Source organism: Meriones unguiculatus, chromosome 1 (assembly GCF_030254825.1).
Source record: "Meriones unguiculatus strain TT.TT164.6M chromosome 1, Bangor_MerUng_6.1, whole genome shotgun sequence".
NCBI lineage: Eukaryota > Metazoa > Chordata > Mammalia > Rodentia > Muridae > Meriones > Meriones unguiculatus.
The window spans coordinates 70,564,657-70,579,713 of record NC_083349.1 but is presented as its reverse complement, the minus strand read 5'-3'; the positions used below and the strand labels follow the sequence as shown (position 1 = coordinate 70,579,713).

At 45.0% G+C, this 15,057-nt stretch overlaps 1 protein-coding gene across 1 annotated transcript in view; it reads left to right on the top strand.

The window, feature by feature from the left end:
• Window positions 1-15,057, top strand: part of Nrap (nebulin related anchoring protein) — a 75,139-nt gene that overhangs the window by 19,698 nt on the left and 40,384 nt on the right. Inside the window, exons 12-20 of the mRNA XM_060391501.1 lie at window positions 1,907-2,011; window positions 2,831-2,947; window positions 4,987-5,091; window positions 6,384-6,491; window positions 7,464-7,568; window positions 12,404-12,502; window positions 13,208-13,312; window positions 14,290-14,397; window positions 14,647-14,748. Of these exons, the coding sequence (XP_060247484.1) occupies window positions 1,907-2,011; window positions 2,831-2,947; window positions 4,987-5,091; window positions 6,384-6,491; window positions 7,464-7,568; window positions 12,404-12,502; window positions 13,208-13,312; window positions 14,290-14,397; window positions 14,647-14,748 (954 nt within the window). The remainder of the gene's footprint in view (window positions 1-1,906; window positions 2,012-2,830; window positions 2,948-4,986; window positions 5,092-6,383; window positions 6,492-7,463; window positions 7,569-12,403; window positions 12,503-13,207; window positions 13,313-14,289; window positions 14,398-14,646; window positions 14,749-15,057) is intronic.

Genomic DNA, 15,057 nt, shown 5'->3' with positions numbered 1-15,057 from the left:
GAAAAACTTCTGTGAATCAATTTTATTAATTAAAAATACACCTTGCTGGAGCTAAGAGTGATGGCTTACATCTGTAATCCTACAACTTGGGAGGTTGAACCAGGAGGATTGTCATGAATTCAAGCCCGGAAAACGTAATGAGCTACAGTCTAGGCTGGGCTACATAGTAAGATTGTGTCTCAACAGACAAGCAAACAAACCAAAAAAATCTTGCTTTTATATTTGGAAAAAAACCCAGTATGTGTTTTCACCATCTTACCCACCGCTGGTTACAACACACATACAGTTTTATTCGTGTTCATGCACATTTGGAAAATCAAAAGCCCATTATCAGCGAATCTTAGAACTTTTCCCCATGTTAGACCTTTTTCATTACTTATGTTTGACTCAGAGCATTCTGGCAGCCAAGCAGGAAGGAGGGCTAAATTAACCAATTGCCATTGGTGGTGGGAGGGGCACTGTGAGCAGCCGTGGAGGGAACTCGGTGTAGCCTGGCATTTTGCTGTTTGATGTAGCATGATGTCAGGTCAGGTCTATGTATATAGGTCAGGTCTATGTATATAGAGCTCCCTGGAGTTAGAGGCAGGCCGGCAGATCAACTATAAATATCTGTGGTGCCTAAGTGCCATGACACACAGCTCATTCTTGCTAACGACTAGCCACACTCACAAAAACTAGACGACACAATACATTTGTTATTCATAACCAAGCAATTCCCCAGTAGAAGTCAGTACCTAACACACACACACACACACACACACACACACACACACACACACACTTTAAAATAATGTTACCAACACAAGACTAGAGAGCAGAAAACAAAAACCACAGAGGCCACACCCAAATCAAACACCAATAAACTTAGATCCTTGTCCTTCCTCTGAACTTAGCTTTTTCTTTTCCACTTATCATGTTTGACTCAAAACATTCTGGCAGCCAAGCAAAAAAAAAGCTCAAGCTCACCAGACTTCATTTTGATGGTAAAAGGGGGCTGGCCACTTAAATTTGATCCAGGTATTTTACTTGGGAAAATGTGCTAGAGTCATGCATGGTTCTCTTGAAGGTAAGAGGAGAGTGTGTGACCCCAGGAGCTCCCTGGATGGGGTGCAGAGGAGGAAGTAGCTGCCTCTCTCTGCCCAGGGCAGATCTGGGATGAGGGAGGACTCCGGACTTCCACAAGAAGGCTCAAGTAACTCCATTTAGGGTGTCCCCTCTCAGTCACAGGATGCTGGTTTTGTGAAAGGTTTTTCTTATGGGAGTTGGAGAGTGGTGTCAGGGAAGGAAAGGAAAAATGAAGATGAGAGTGATGATCCTTATTTTCCAATACATATTTACCCCATTTCAGAGACTGACAGCAACACGCAGTTCCTCTTCACAGAGTTACAAAAGGTTTTATTCTACCTGATTTCTGGGGAACAGCATCAGAGATGTCAAACACCCTTCTGTGTAATCTGCCACTGAGTCTAAGCAAAGTAATATTTGAGACTAACGGGCACTTCACTGGCCTGAGCTCAAACATAACAGCGTGGAAGTGGGCAAGGCTCTTAGCTTATCTGATGTTGTGATGATTGATGAGGGTGATGGCAACAGATGTGTGTATGTGTGTGTGTGTATGTATGTATGTATGTATTTATGTGTGTAAGTATGTATGTGTGTGTATATATGTGTATGTGTGTGTGTAAGTATGTATGTGTGTGTGTATGTATGTGTATGAATGTATGTATGTATATAGTGGTCCAGGCTCCAGGGTCTAAGATCTCATTCACCATGCGGTACATCTCTGAGAGTCGCATGTCCACCGTGAAGGAGCTTTTCTGAAAGCAGTCTTTGGAACTGTTACTGCTGACCCCACCCATGCCAGGAGGAACACATTTCTGATCAAAGTTTTTGATTGACTCATCAGGTTTACTCAGAAGAGTGTGATGAACCCAGGGGAAAGGGCAGCTTCCCGGCCATGATCACCCCAGCTTATCAGAATGCCAAGAAGGCCAATGAGCTTGCTAGTGACGTAAGTACTGGCAGAGCCTCTGAGGAGTGGGTTAAAGGTGCTGACGGCTGCACTTGCTGAAAGCCACACTCAAACACATCTGTTAGTACCTGGGTCCAAACTCAGGGTGTCCTCTTGATCTGTTCATAAACTTCGATTACATTTATCTGCTCATTTAGGTCATTTGCTAAATGTATAAATGCTGGTGCAAGCAGACAAATGGGGATGAAGGTAGTCTTTGCTAATACTCCATTATGAAACTGAGACTTTTAGGGGCAAGCTCACTGAAAGAAGTCAGGTGATTTCAAATTAAATGCGGCCCAGTAAGTGATAACTAGTTTTTATTTGAAGAACGTTAGGCAGCTGGCAGTCCCTGAGAGACAGCTGTAGTTAAACTTGGTAAAGTGTGGTGCTCCGCACAGCTCGTAACCTGAACTTTGTCTCTGACTGAACCTAGCTCATTTCACCCCTTCACCCTTCTTCATTCTGGCCTCTGGTCAGTGAGTACCCAGGCACCCAGAACAGTGCCACCTCAGCCCTGAGATGGAATGCCAGACAAGCAGAAATGGTGTTGAAATTTCAGGCACAATGGGGCTGGACCTTCCCTCTGCGATGGGAGCCTAAAGAATGCCTCTCTTTTCCTTCAGGCTGTGTTAGAGTACAAAGTGGGAGAAGTGTGGAGGTGCCAGGAAAAGTTTTAACACAAAAGAGAATCAAGTGGCTTCTAGAGTTAATAAGTGATTTTAAAAGCCCATAGGAATTTTCCTTCCTTTAGGGAATTCCGTTGCTAATGTTACTGTAGCATCCACAACTCCAGACATCTTTGTGTGCTTCTTCCAGATAAAATACAGGCAAGACTTTCATAAGATGAAAGGCGCGGCGCATTTCCACTCCCTCACAGCCCAGGACAACTTGGTTCTTAAGCAAGCTCAGAATGTGAACAAGCTTGTCAGTGAGGTGAGTGTTGGGGACAGCCATACTCCTCTACTGCCCCTCTTTTCTCTCAGACAGTGAATGCAGTGGCCGTTTACAAATGATGCAGGTGGTGGTGGCACGTGCCTATAGCTCTGGCACTTTCTTGACAGGTGAGGGAGGAGGATCAGGAGTTCACAGCTATGTGGTGAGTTGGAAGCTGGCCTGTGCTGTGTGAGACCCTGCCTCAAAACAGACTGGAACCACGCATACTGTCCTCATGTTACCAGTCTCCAAAAATGCACAGAGCCAAGCAAATTAAAATTTTCCGTTGGATCAAAACTTTCTTACTAAATGTTCTGAAGTGCCAGTCAGCAGCTTTGTAGTTGTCACTGAGAGTATTGGACAATGCAACTTTGAGAGATTTGTTTGTTTTTTAATTCCGTGTGTGTGTGTGTGTGTGTGTGTGTGTGTGTGTATGTGTATACATCCGAGTGCAGGTACTGTCAGAGGCCAGAAGAGGGTGCCATATTCCCCTGGAGCTGGAGCTATAGGCAGTTTTGAGCTGTTCACCTTGAAAAACAAACTCAGGTCCTCTGGGAGAGCAGCAAACACTGTTAACCTGTGAGCCATCTCTCTTGCCCCTATGCTCCAACTTTTAAGACCAAATTTGTTATATTAGTGTGGATCAAAGTCTAGGCTGTTTCAGTGCCACGTGTCTCTTTTCACATGCAGAGAAGCTGTGTCTACCACATGTCTCCTGCTCTTTCCAGGCTGGCCTGGCTGCTGGAGGGTGCACATTATTTGAACCACCCCATGTTTGAGCCTTTCTGAACCTGGACTAGTTGGCAAGAATGTATGTCCTTGAGCTTGCTTGAGCGCTGGTGTTACTTCGTAGTGGCTTCTGTCATCTGCACTGTTGTTCAGTCCTTGAAGACCTTTGAGTGGCTGCATTGGATCTCCTGGGGGCTGGAGATCCTCCACGTGGGTGCTGAGAACTGAACCCAGGACCTCTGAAAGAGCAGTCACCTCTTAACACTGAACTGTTTCTCCAGCCTCCACTTTAAGTTAAGGAAATCTCCCTAGAATTAGGATTCATGTACATCCACAGTTTTGCATTTTTAACTATATATCATATTATCAGCATGAAAGTGCACCTTGCATACTTTAAAAGGCACAGCTCCACCACGCAATTTTATCAAGCACTGTAACAATTTCTGTCCTTTGGCGGGTGATCCCAAGGGCACTTCCTCCTTCATTTTGCTCTTATGATCGTCCAGGAAGAGGTGCCAGCTCCGTCTCTCTTTGTGGTACTCACCATTACCTGCTTTCTGCAATTCCCTGGGACTGAGGTAGTCTGTTTGATAACAATAGCCCCACATGCTGCACCCAGGCGCCTGGAGAGCTTATTTTAAATTAAAGATGCTCTGCCTCGGAGCAGGCTCCTTCATGATATCCTTTTGTAAAGCCTTTCTGTTAAATTTTCTTGATGTGTTCACAGAGAGCCATGCATTCGGGTCTTCAGTGAGAGGAGTTTCTCAAGGGGACTTATCTACGTAGTGGGCTCTTGCATGGCTAGTCTGGGTGTCACATAAACACCCAAAACACTTTGCGCCAAGAGTACCCACACCGATTCTGAAATCATGTTTGCCACCATCATTATTATTATTATTTGAGGCTGAAGGACGCCGTATTAGGGAGACTCCATGTCACTGAGTTACACTTCAACCTGTTTTATAGTTCTTGATCTGTGTGAAGCATTACAATACCTGTTATTGAGAAGGACTATGTATTTGTAATTTTCAGAATGACATAAATTACTTTATTATTTATTTTTGTAAAGGGACACACACACAGACGTGTGTCCATACACAGAAACGCACGAATGCTCACACACACACACACACACCCATGCACACACACATACATACATACACACACACACACACACACACACACACACACTTTCAGTACCCTCTACCCTACTTTAAATCTTGGGTTGACTTGACTCAGTCAAGTCCTGTGATGTTTTCAAGAATGACCTAAGGTTTGGCTCCATTAAGCGCCGTTGTTTGGATTTCAAGGTGGAGTATAAGAAGGATCTGGAAAAGAGCAAAAGCCACAGTATCAACTACTGTGAGACACCCCAGTTCAGGAATGTGAGCAAGATCTCCAAATTCACCAGTGATGTGAGTTATAGGCTCAGCGTCTGCCTGAGCGCGTCTCATGAGTTGAGCTTCCGGGCCTCCCAGGAGATGTGCTCTGTGACCATGTCCTCTTGTGTTGGAGAAGCATGGCCTCTTGGGTGCATGGTACATTGGTTATCCAGTAATTGGTTCAGAGTGTCTTCTGGGATTACTCTGCTTACTATGAAATGATGTCACAACCCCAGTGTTCCCCTGCTTGGCCGTAGTGACCGAGTCCTCAAGGCAGGGCTGTTTGTCCGTGCTATCTGTGTGGCGCTGCGGTTGTTCCTGGTGCTGGATGCTAGCATGGGAGCCTCAGAGAGCATAAGCTGTCTCCTCACTGTGACTGAGCTTCTGAGTTGAGATGTGCGCTCCTTAACCTCCACAGTTAGCCTCCGAGCAGATGCAGTTTCCCCGATTTGCATGTGACCAGTTGTTCGCCAGAGCATCATTTACAAATACGGATTTTCTCGGGGAAGGTTTGAAGATGTATTCATTCCATTTTGATTTTCCTTCTATTTGATAAGCAGCATTTAGGACAGGACTCATTTTTCTACGTGGTTGCCACAGTGACCAATTTTTACATCATAAAACTTGACCAGGATCAAATTCTATTCTTTGTGTGTAGTCGTCCCTCAGGACCCATGGGGGATTGGTTCAGGACCTCTTAGTAGATACAACACTCAGACACCAAGTTCCTTATATAAAATGGTGTAGCATGAAGCGTAGCCTTCACATAGACTTCAGCTCTTCTCCAGGTTACTTATAACACCCACTGCATCAAAAATGGTGCATAAATAATAAAAGGACAAACTAAGAGAAAAGCCTACACGTGTTTAGTACAGATACAACTCCTTTTCAAATATCTTCAATCTGTGGTTAGTTGAGGCCACGGAAGTAGATGCTATGGATACGGAGGGCTGACAGCATTGTCACAAGGAGGCAGTAACATGTAAACACTTGGTTTGTGGACCAGAACCACACAACTGGGCCTTGTCCACTGGTTGTCCACTGCCAGCTCCATTCTCTCACGGTACATTTCCACACTGGAACAGTCTGGTAAATTTAAAACTAAACATATAAAAATGAACAAAAACACCCCGTCTGCCTGGTGCTCCCCATGACACGTATCTGTGTGCTTGCCTGCCTGTCTTTCGTCAAATTCATCAAATGCTCTTTTGAAATTTAAGTTGTATATAAAAAAAGTTTTCTTTCCAGTTTTTTTAGACTTAGACAATTAAAATAAATACATCTGGTTGGGGAAATTTCACCAAAAGTTGAATGTTTCCTTGTAGAATAAATATAAAGAGAACTATGAAACCCAGCTGAGAGGCCACTATGAAGGCGTCGGCATGGACCGACGCATGCTCCACGCTCTGAGAGTCGGCAGCCTGGCCAGCAGTGTGAGTGGTGTTTAAGGGACAATGGGAACGAGCTGGCTGCAATGTGAAGAGTCTGGCCAATCATTTTTAAGCCCCTGCATTTAAAAGTGTGTATATTTTGATATGTAAAAACAGACGCCCACAACTCTTTAAATGTTAACAAATACAGTAAGGAAAGTGAGAGGTCCCGCCAGCCTTGGTTAGCTTTCTTTGGCTTGAAGGATCTGTTATAACTGATCCAGTGTAATAAAATGCTCTACTTTCTAAGCGATGAGGTAAAATGGCGCCCATTTGAAATGCTGTGGGATTTCAAAGCTTCTGTGAATGAGAGTGGCTCAGTTAGGGGTAACTTTGTTTTCAGTCACTGAAGACGTGCTGTGACCATATAAGAGTTAAGGTGATGGGTATAACTATTCATCAGGGATGGCATGGAAACTCCTGATCTCTCTCTGGCTTCACCAGTCTAGATCACAGATATGCACATACCAGATTCTAAATCTTGGCAGCAATGAGCACTTGAAGAAGGTGGTTTCACATTCAAAAACATCCAAATGTTGGTTTTCTTCTTCCCAAGGATGCTGATGTTGGCCGTAAAAAAGATAACTAAAACACTCTGAGGTTTTTAACTTTTTATCCATGGTCTTGAAGTTTGCCCAGAAACACTTTCATTATATACCTGTATGTAAGTGTTCATTTTAAACAAAAATGAGAGGTCTTATAATTAAAGACAAAAATAAAATAAGTGTACGACAGATGGAAGTTGACTGATTTTGGAGTAATTAAGAATAATTCAAATTAGTTAAAGGCAAAAGTGTGAACATAACTTAATTTTCTTTTGAGGTGATGAAAGTGAATTAATTTTGTTTCTAGTTATTTAAAAATATGACATTCAGAAAAGGTCAGGGGAAAGTGGGAGCTGATTTCTCCTGTGTTCGGGTTTCAGGTTGGGTCAGGGGAAAGTGGGAGCTGATCTCTCCTGTCTTCGGGTTTCAGGTTGCCTACAAGGCTGATTATAAACACGACGTTGTGGATTATAACTACCCGGCCACTCTCACCCCACTCTACCAAACAGCGATGAAACTGGTTCCCCTGAAGGACGTGAGTTCTCCACTACCCTTTTGTTCTATGGCTGGCAGCAGAGCAAGGCTTAGGCAGCGAGATAGGAAGAAAACAATCACATCAGTGTATTAGAGATTGAAGGGACTGGAAAAGGGGCCTGTCCTGCCTCTGGAAAGTCCGCATATGCATGACTGAAAACTCACTTTCTTTGTAAAACTTGGATGATTCTGCTTTGTCTTGAAAATATCCTAAAGTTCAATTTCTCCTCTTAGAATTTGGAGAGCTACATCTGCTGAGCACATGTATAGTAATTATTCCTAAAAATGATGACCTTAAAAAAATTAGGACATAGTATGCTAAAGATGAAGTAGGTATAAACTAAGGAGTGGTAATGTTAACTATACCTTTTCACAGGTGCATATTGGCAAACATAGATAGATGGATGGATGGATGAATATATAGATCCCTTATTTGTTCCTGTATTAAGCTTATGAGTGGTTTGGCATCCCAAAGAAAACAATACAAATAATTAAAATTATTGTTTTGCTATCACATAATTTTATTATGTGTTTAATATTGAAATTTTAGAAAATACAGAAAAAGCATAAAGAAAAAAATAAATTAATTCACGCTCTCAAAGATGAATTGACCTTGTAGCGAGCCAGCATAGGTGGTCTTCAGGCTACAATCTAATGAGGAATTCTCCTGTGTTCCCTGACTGCCCAGTGTGCTTTCCTTCAGCTACTGTGGGCTTAGCACAAGGCCAGCGATTGGGTGGGATTTTCCTGCTGGTGTAGGACCTGACCGCTCCCTCTCTTCTGCTGAGAGTGGATGTGACAGGATTGATCCAGCTGGATCTGAAACCATGTCTAGACCATCAAGGAATAAAAGGTGGCAAATGACAGCTTGTTGGGTGAACAGTATTTGTGAAGGTGAATGAAGCCGGGTATGAGAACCAGAAGGATGGAAGGGACCAAAACCTGTGCTTCTTTTTCCCTGGGAGGTTGTGTTAGGTTGACGTACTTGTTGTATCCTAATGAAACCAAAGTATCTTTATTTTGGGTTCCAAATGCTTGGTAGGCTTCTTAGCAATTAGAAGCAAAATCATGAGCATGTGTGTTAAAGCAAGCCTAATAAATAGCACAAACAAAATGAGGGGGATTTCTGCAGGTCTGTATTTCCATCGTGACATCATCCATTATGATAGTTCTGCCTGTATAGTTCTGTCTCCATCAAATTATACTCCTGAACTGTTGTAGCTAGCTCAAGATTAGACCAGACAGTGATAGAGATAGGGTTAGGAGATAGCGACTAAGCTGGCAGCACCTGGATCATGCCCAGGTTCATTATTTGTTTGCTGTGCCTTCGTGGAGGAAAATTAAAACATTGCCTACAAAGGGCTGTTATGTTTTCTGAGGCAGAGGTCAGCTGGGACTTAGTCAGGCTGATCTACAAATGCTCCTTTTCCTCCTTCCTCATACTCTCTTGGCTTTGTATGTGTTTGAGCAAATTATTTTTAACATTCAGGAAATTTGGAAAATCCTTTTTCTTTTTTTTTTTTTTTCAGGTTTTGTGGTCTTGCCATCTGGTAGCCTTAAAGGCGGTAAAATAGCCATGAAATTAAATATACCATGGATCCTTAATTAGAGGGCATTCCTTCAGATGGATTTTTTATAAACACTAATAGAGTTAAAATGGGACTCTATCTTTAGCATAGAACCTTTCAGAATGGAGATTGAAGCAGTGTCCAAGCATTTGTGAAACTAATCATGGAGGCTGTTAATTATGTCCTGCAGAGAAAAGTAATTGTGCTCAGTGTGACATATTTAGTGCAGAACTATCAGGAAGGAATGAGCTATTTTTAAAATACAGTTTTGTGACATTTTATCATTCTAACTTCTGAATCCTAATAAGACTCTATTATGAGTTGATAATTTTCCCTCTGAATTAATGCATTAGGCAGTCACAGCTCTAATCTCATTAATAGTTGACATTGAAATGACTTTATATCACCAGTTTCCCCTACATACTCTGGACATACAAAGTTTTTTCTCCTTGAATTATTAATAAAACAAACAAACAAACAAACAAACACGAAAGGAAAGGTCTCCCAACCCAACAAAGCAGTCTGCTCTGTGCCTGAGGGTCCATATGTGCTGTTTTAGAGACAAACTTACCTGTCATTTGTTTGCTCATGGAATGGGTTTCCTGGCCTAAATATTCAAGTCAGAGGTCTCTCTGTAAAGAATCCCTATCCATCTGTAATAATCCCGAGTGTTCCAGGTAAACTGGGCTTCCAGAGCATAGAATCAGGAGAACAGCCTGAGGACCTGCTTGACGGTGGTCTGGGGTGCCTGTCATGGCTTTCACCCCTCACTAGCTGAGTAGCCCACTTTAGGTCCCCGTGCTTCCTTGTTTCCATGTGATGTGGGGATTACTGCAGGATGGTTGGGGGATTAAATAGGTGAGGCTGTGTGGAGCATGGGGAGCTGTGGGAGGCACACAGCAAGTGCCCTGTGTCAGTCATAACTGCTCCTGAGTGATCTTGGTGGGGCAAGTGAGCAGGGGGAAGACTGGGAGGCAAGCTGGAGGCCATCATGCCCAAGGTGGCCCTCAGGGTTATTTCATGCATGTCAGGGTTTTGTTTGTTTGTTTACTATGGACTTACTTGCCAACTCTTGAAATGACAGTGGACCTGGGCCAGGCATTGTGCTGGCAGTTTGTGGTTGTGATGGCTGTCTTGCCCAGAAGATGGCAATTGCAGCCTTTCTTCCTACCTTCTGGCATTTACACTCATTCCGTTCCCTTTTCTACAGTGTTCCCTGAGCCTGGGAGGGTGGTATGGATGTCTTGATTAGGGTGAGCATGCACCCATGACTTATTCTCAGCATCTTGTGCATCTGCAAGTCTCTCATTGACTACCTTTTCCTGGGAGGAGAAGCTCCTCTGAGGAAGGCGGAGAACGGCATCGCCTCCAGGCATAAACATACATACATGCTTATGTGAACTTGTTTTATTTCTTCTTGGTAACAACTGGAAAGTAGAGTCACTGTGTGCCTCATGCTGATTCATGTGAGAGACCCGCGCAGAGAGGAGAGTGGGTAGAGACTGAGGCAACACTCTGGCATCCTGTGGGCTGGCCAGACCTAGGCAGTCCAGGAGGGAGGGCTGCATCCGGGAGGGAGCCGCCACCTTGAGCCAAGCAGCAGCTCAGCTGGCTCCTGCGTTCGGAGAGGCTGGGATATTCTGAGGGATCCTGTCAGCATGGGTACATAGCTGAGACTCATCTGGAATGCCTGCGTGGGCAGGGCTCTGTCTAATCGTGCTTGCTCTGCACAGATGCTGTGTCTGCTGAAACCGTGAAAGAATGAACATGTGGATGAGGCCAGATAGGTGGGGAGGAGGATTAGTGATGAGTTTCCCCTTGGATTTCGGGTGAATGAAATTTTGGCCACCCACAGCTTCACCCCTTGGCTTTCACCTAATCTTCTTGCAGTACGGTTTTGGGATTCTTGCTCAGCTCAGCTCATGTTCCCTACCCTCAGGCCACAAACCTAGGCCTTGCAGCATTTTTCTCAGATTCACTTTCCTTCCAATCTGGTCACGGTCAGGTGCATTTAGAGGAAATAAGCTGGTTGGATGAGTGTATTTCTATGTACAAATGACAGGTAACACTTCACTCTTTCAAAAGTAATTTGCATTTACAAAACTGAAATCTGGTAGCCCCAACTATCTAGAGGTAAGAAAGCTGGCGGCCAGTGCAAGAAGCTTTGTGGGGGACCCCAGCTTTTCCTCTTTCAGGAAGACACTAAAGTACGGGCAGTTTCCTTGGGGACTATGAAAAAGTGGGAAAGAGGGCCAAGCAGCTGCTGCTGCACAAGAGTAGGCCCCTCACAGGCCACTGGTGCCTCTGCCTCTCTCTCTCTGTCTCTGTCTCTCTCTCTCTCTTTCTCTCTCTTTCACACACACACACACATACACACACACACACACACACACACATACACACACAACACAACACACACACAAGGGCCAAGGCCTTGCTCACTGGGAGAGAGCTCAACCAAAGGGCACAAAGCCCCGGGTCTACCCTTGGCTCGGCAAGGGAATAAAGCAGATGGCACCTGTGTGACATTGGCTCGACTTTTTCTCCCTCTTTCTTTTTCCATTTCCTCTTTTTAAAGCACATCTCTTTTATGACATACAGAAAATTGCTGTAAATACATATCTACATATCTATATCTTGAATTTTTGTTAACAGTTATCTTATTTTAATTATGCGTGTGCCTGGATGTGAGCACATGCTCCTGCATGCCAGGCTGCTGGCGGCATCGGATGCTCATGAGGCCGGAGGTACTGCCATCTGTGAGCCACTTGACGTGGGTGTTGGAAATTGAACTCTGGTCCTCTGCAGACCTGTGCCTGCTCCTAGCACTGAGCCACCTCTCCAGCCTCTCAATTGTTTTACCAAGTCACCCTGCATCAGTTTTCACTGACAGTGAACCTAGGGGTGGAATTGCTGGGACAGACATTTTGTGTATGTTCTCAAATCCCATTCTGGAGTCCAAGCGCTGTTACCAAGGTCCCGCCCGACAGTGCTAAGAGTTCCCACAGCTATCTTGGCCTTGCCAACTCTAACTTTCCTTCTCTCTCTGTGGGTGGGTAGGAAGAGCACTACTCTTTCTGACAATGTGAAGATGTGTGTTTCCTGTGCCCACTGCTGAGTTAACGGATCTCAGCTTTGTGTTATCTCTCTGTGTTACCCACCCTTCCAAGACCCCTTTCCTGCCTGTTGGCCTGGCATGTCTACTGGTATCCAGTTAGGAGTTTCCAGATGATGGCAAATGATACTTCCTGTGCCTGCTTTTGCCTAGGTCAACTACCGGCAGAGCATCGACAAATTGAAGTACAGCTCAGTGACAGACACACCACAGATTGTTCAAGCGAAAATCAACGCCCAGCAAATGAGCCACGTATGTAGTGCGCCCCTGCCCAGCTGGGGATTCGGTAATGGCTGTGAGGTCTCTGGCACTCATGGCCCATCCAGCTTCATCTGTATACCCTCCTACTTTCCCCTTTATTTTGAAGAAAATCCAAGACACCTCTAGTTTCATCAGTAAATATTTTAGCACAAATCTCTAAAAAGTCAAAAGACTGAAGCATGTTTTTACAATTTCAATATAGCACACCAAACAAAACAAAAAAACACTAACTATTTCTAACTCTCACCCGGGTCCAAGTTCCAGGGTTAATTCTGAGCAGCACTCCTCACAGGTGGTATTATGGCCTTCCACCAGAAGCACCTGTCTGTTCAGCTCTTCTGTGCACATGTGATTTAAGATGTATTTTTCAGATGCACATTTGATAATTACACATTATCAGTTACTACTCCTGATGTTAATTTTTGGTTACTGGTGAGTGTCTAGCCTGCATATAGCAAAGCGTTCGGCACCATAGCAGGTTCAGGTTCTTGCAAACTCACAGACTTGAATGCGTGTGTGAGGCGTTTCATTTTCCAACTGACGTCTTCAACCTGTTCACTTGAAGCATTCCCCCAAATTACAGTTTTCTTTAAAAGCCCTACCCAGGAACCCCCTCTCTGCAATGGGAACAAGAGGGAAAGGGGAAACTGAATGTGCTCCCCAAGGCTCTCTTCCTGCTGTACACAAACCCACCAGGTGAATTACCGAGCTGACTACGAGAAGAACAAGCTGAACTACACCTTGCCACAGGATGCTCCTCAGATGGTGAAGGCCAGGACCAACGCCCAGCTATTCAGTGAGGTGAGAGCAGGGGCAGCGCTTGGTGCTGGACAGGTCCAGCAGGCAGGGCCTACACGCCTCCCGAGGAAGGTCTTTTCTAGGCCTTCATCACAGTTTGATCTAGGATTTTGTCACCTTTTAACACTCGGTCAGCCCCTGGGGGTGAATGAATGCAATTCCTGTATGGATACACGTGCGGTACATGAGCCACGCTTGTCACCTCCTCCGCATCGTCCCGCTGACTAACTGGTGCCTTTGTGTGAGAGATTTGAAGTTCCAAGAACAATGTTGATCTGATCAGTGAAGACACAGGAGTCACAGGGTCAACAGTGACTAGGTCGTGGGTCTAGGTGGGATTTATGGGGCAGCAGAAGGGAAAACAGGAACTAATATTTTCTGTAATACTGCTCTGTGCTGAGGCAGAGGGTATGGTGACATAAATGTGATGCGACACAGTGCGGCATTTGCACCCCCATTTGGTGGCATGGATTTTGATATGAGACAGACCTGGATTGGGACGTCACATTGGACTCTTTTATCTGTATGGCCCGAGCAAATATCTTCAACCTCCTGAGCCTTAGCTTGTGTGAAGATTTAGTGTTTAGGAAGGGGCCACACACACCAGCTGCTAAGGGCAACATCTTGGTAGCGCTCACCACGTTAGGATTTGCCCTCATGCTCCCCACCCATCTCCCTTCCAGCAGCCCAAGAACATAAGATGCATTTGCAGATGGTCAGCCACAGCTCGGAGGTAGTTACCCTCAGTTGCATGACCAGGCATGGAGCTCTGTTCTGTGTCCTGTCTCATGTAAGTGGCCCTAAGGGCCCGTGAACTGTGCTGACTGCTGACGATCGCTGTCACAGCCCTGATAACATTAGCCGGGACTCTCCCACCCACCCTTGATGAAAGATAACAAGTTTGCCTGAAAGAAAAATCCTCTCAACTTGGAGCAGACAGGTGGGAGCAGTGCCCGCTCACCTGTGTTTGTGCTTTCCAGGTGAAGTACAAAGAAGGCTGGCAGAAGACAAGGGGGAAAGGATTTGAGCTGAAGCTGGACGCCATGTCTCTGCTGGCTGCCAGAGCCTCGGGGGAACTTGCCAGCAGCGTAGGTCTTCTCATTAACTCGGAAACATATACGGCGTAAGGGATGGTTCCAGTGGGGCCACCGCCTGCCAGGAAGTAATGACTGCTTTAACATGGCAAACATCACAATACTTTAATCTTCTTCTGGGTTTGGGAAAGATAGAGGGGGCACCCCCCCCCCCGAATTGTTCTCTTTGCACTTGTGACAGGCAGAGTCCCTTCTACGGCAGTTACTCTCTTGTTCACGCTAGACTTTCTTCTTCCTCTCAAGATTAAATACAAAGAAGACTATGAAAAAACAAAAGGCAAGGTCCTGGGAACCACTGATGCCAAGCTTCTGCATTCTCTGCAGGTGGCGAAGATGAGCAGCGAGGTAAGCCTCCTCCCACCCCCAGCTCCTGACTGACAGTTGTGCTTTAAAAGTTCCTATCTGGCCTTTGTGTTGACTTCCACCTGCAATGCTTTTCTTTCCTGGCTTACATGAGGAACTTGTTCGCTTTCTCTATTTTGCCAAAGCATAGTGTTCTTTAAAAGGATGTGAGGTGTGTGTCCCCAAGGATGACTGTGTGTACTGACCCAGGTACACAGGTGCTTGAATGCATCTGTTTATGCCACAAATATTTGCCAAGAACTTGCTGTGGGGAAAACACTGAGAGAGACTCTGGAGCCCTGAGAATGAACA